The sequence below is a fragment of the Peromyscus californicus genome, unplaced genomic scaffold (assembly GCF_007827085.1).
Source record: "Peromyscus californicus insignis strain IS unplaced genomic scaffold, ASM782708v3 Scaffold_10__1_contigs__length_136768540, whole genome shotgun sequence".
Taxonomy (NCBI): Eukaryota; Metazoa; Chordata; class Mammalia; order Rodentia; family Cricetidae; genus Peromyscus; species Peromyscus californicus.
In genome coordinates, this window is record NW_026294391.1 from 97037302 (window position 1) to 97040674 (window position 3373).

General features: G+C 42.7%; 1 protein-coding gene across 3 annotated transcripts; it reads left to right on the forward strand.

Annotated features, from left to right (window-relative positions):
* The first annotated feature begins 840 nt into the window (after positions 1 to 840).
* On the forward strand, positions 841 to 2904 carry LOC128115666 (periphilin-1-like). Of its 3 annotated transcripts, XM_052746638.1 has the most exons (3): positions 841 to 1649; positions 1836 to 2286; positions 2425 to 2904. In XM_052746638.1, the coding sequence occupies exons 1-3, from the start codon at positions 1531 to 1533 to the stop codon at positions 2746 to 2748; spliced, it is 894 nt and encodes a 297-aa protein (XP_052602598.1). In that variant the 5' UTR covers positions 841 to 1530; the 3' UTR covers positions 2749 to 2904. The 3 variants fall into 3 exon arrangements, with proteins under 3 accessions (XP_052602598.1, XP_052602588.1, XP_052602580.1); XM_052746628.1 differs by having other exon boundaries at positions 841 to 2286; XM_052746620.1 differs by having other exon boundaries at positions 841 to 2904.
* Positions 2905 to 3373: the final 469 nt, after the last annotated feature.

The following is a 3373-nucleotide window of genomic DNA, read 5'->3' on the forward strand; positions in this document are numbered from 1 at the left end:
TTATTTTCCCTTTGCGCATGTTTTTGTTGTTAGTGGTGTGTCCAACCTTTTAAAGTCAATGTGTTTGTCCAGTACATCGAGGATGTCACAACAGATTAACTTGATCTCAGTTTTAACCATTTGCCGGTACTTCCGAATCATCTTTAGTTTGTCCTCTACTCCCTTGTTTTCTTCCGTCTCTTCAATGCTGCTGATTATTCTCCAGGATGCTCTTCTGGCTCCAGTTACATTTTTATATGCAACAGATAAAAGGTTTCATTCTTCAACAATCAGCTCCATATCCATCCCTGCTGCTTTCTTCATTGATTCCACCATTTCGTCATATCGCCAGGCCTGCTCTGCCAGCTTTGCCTGGTACACCAGATCCTCCCAATCATCCATAGCGGGAGCAGCTCCAGCAGGGTATGCACAAAGGATGGAAGCAGATAACTTCAACTCTCAGCTTCTCACTCCGTGTCTGAGCAGTAAAATTGGCGGTGCCTCGTTTATTTAGGTCTTACTTAATTTTTAAACATTAAGAAATGAAAATACAATCACATCCTTTCCTTTCCTGTTTCCTTCCATTCCATATCCTCTCCTCCTAGATGCCTCTCAAATTTATGATCTCTTTCCTTAAATTTCTCTCTCTCTCTCTCTCTCTCTCTCTCTCTCTCTCTCTCTCTCTCTCTCTCACACACACACACACACACACACACACACACACACACACACACACACACACAAATATATGAATACAATTTTCTGAGTCTATTTAATGTTGCTTGTATATGTATATGAATTCAGAGATGACCACTTGGTATTGGTAACGAGTTAAAAGGGTCATCCCTGGGGAAGACTAATTCTTTAGCAGCCTGTGGTCCTTGTTTACTGGTGGAACCTTGTGAGATTTCCCACTTTCAAGTTAGCATATTGAGTGGTATTTTCCTTGTTCAGTTTTTGTTTAGGCAATCATATTGTTGAAATATCATGGGTGAAGCTTCCCTTTGATTTCTGGTTCCTACAATCTTTACTCCTCCTCTTAATGATGCTCCCTGAGCCTTAGGAACAGGAGTTGTTTACTATATATTGGGGCTTGACGCCCCACAATCACTTGTTCTCTGAATTTGAGTGTTTGTGGTTTTCTGCAATGGTCTCTCTCTGTTGCAAAGAGAAGCTTTATTTGGTGAGGGGTGAGAGCTACACTTATTTGTCGTAAGTGGAATTCACTTAGGAATTGTACTGATTTAGTCAAGTGGTAGTACTGCATTCTCCTCTAGGATGCAAGACCTCACTAGCCCCAGCTAAGTGCCTAGCTTTCAAGTACCTGGCATGATTTCCCTGCTGTTGAGTGGGCCTAAGTCTAATTAGAGAGCTGTTGGTGGGGTTTCAGCAGCAGCGGTGGAACGTACGTGTTGGAGAGTTCCGAGGACGAATTTTTAGACAATAACAGATTCTTGAACTGAGCCATGAGTATGGTTGGAAATTGAAAGTGAACAGGAAGGGAAGTACACATTTCTGTTTGCAGAAGTACAGTGGCTTCCACGAGATGAGATGTGGTCTGAAGGATGGTGTGACTACAAGCGACTTCCAGGAAATCAAGCGCAGGGACGGTATGACTGCAAGCGACTTCCAGGACGACAAGCGCCTCATTGGAGCCATCCCAGTGATGACAACCATAGATTAATTAACGTTGTGCCAAAGAGAACGCCTCTGGGAGACAAGAGACCATCTCTGCTAGCCAGACCCGATGAAGGAGGCTACAGTAGATACTATTGTCACGTTGATTACCAAAAATGGGATGAGGGCCGCTGTTTTTCTCAGAATCCAAGAAGTGGCCCACCCTACAAAAGAGGCCCTTATGGCTCCCGATGGTCAAGAGATGAGTATGACACAAGCCGACAGCCTGAATACAGGGCCATAAGAAACGGCTTTAGAAGAAGACGTTTCTATTCTTCCCATTATTCAAGACAACGATCTCCCCATGAACGGGGCGCTCCTTTTTTGAGAGAATCACGTGTGGGCAGGAAGGACTCCCTACCCAGCAGATTTGGCTCCAGTCTCAGCAGGAGAAGCAGGATGCGCTCCTTCCATCAGTCTCGGCTTAGATGTAGAGAGAGAGCCATCCAGTTTTTGAAAACATCAAGAGATACTGTGCCCTCAAGTTCTTCATCCAAGGTGTTAAAAAGCCCGCGCCGGCTGACTGAGAAGGAACAGGCTGATGCTGCAAGCAAGTGGGCTAATGAAAATCCCAAGAAGTCAGAAGAAAATAACTTGGCTGAAATTTCCGAGTTTGAGATGGGATCCAAGGCGCCATTATGTATCAACCAGACAGAAGAACCCGAGTCAAACACAACACCTGGCCCGAAGGGATCCAAGGCACCATTATGTATCAACCAGACAGAAGAACCCGAGTCAAACACAACAGCTGGCCCGAAGGGATCCAAGGCACCATTATGTATCAACCAGACAGAAGAACCCGAGTCAAACACAACAGCTGGCCCAGAACTGTGTGAAGACAACCAGTTTAGCAGTCGTTCAAAAGCGATTGCCTCAAAAATCACAGAGATTGAGAAGGTTTACCGACAAGTCTGTGAAACTTTCGGGATGGTGGTGGAAAGGCTGGTTGAAAAGGATCGTTCGTTAGAAAAACCTATACAGTTTGCAATGAAGCAGAGTTTGCATGAAATAGGTGAGCAACATGTTGAAGAACTCAAGCATTTCATTATGGAGTATGATAATTCTACTCCAGATTTTGGAGGCCCTTTTTAGAAGAATTAGGGCTCAGTTCAAACAAATTTTTAAAGCTTCTAGACTTTTCCCTTTGGAATTTTTAAATCCTTACTATTTTGTGATGAAGAGAAGTACTTTATGATAACTGACCACATTGCTAGTATCAAATAAACATCTACAATAGCTTTTAAAGTCTCCCTATGTTTGCCCTATGTGTAGAATCGTCTAATCTATCTTCATACATCTCCTCCCTCCCAAAAATAATGCTCAATTAATTTTTTAATGTTTGATAAAGCAGTTCTGGAGAGCAGCTCTCTGTACTTTACTCATGATCAATAGTCTTCCATGGTGTGCTGGTCTCCGGGGTATAATTTGTAGTTAGAGATCATTCCAGGTTGCATCATAGGCATTGTTAGCATTTTGAGTTGAGTTTGACTTGCTGCCTGCTTTTTTTCTGCTTTGCAACTTTCCATGGTGTCAAACTATGCTGTCTTAAGGAAGTAGAACTTAGCTATCTTGCAATATTTGCTTTGAGAATAATTCTTCTTTTGTATAGGAAAGAAGCACTTAAAAAATCTCTAAAGGACACATTAAAACAAAACCTTCTTCTCAAGTCATTGAACTTAGTGTGTCTCTTCTATGAAGTGAGGCTCCTAACTGCTCT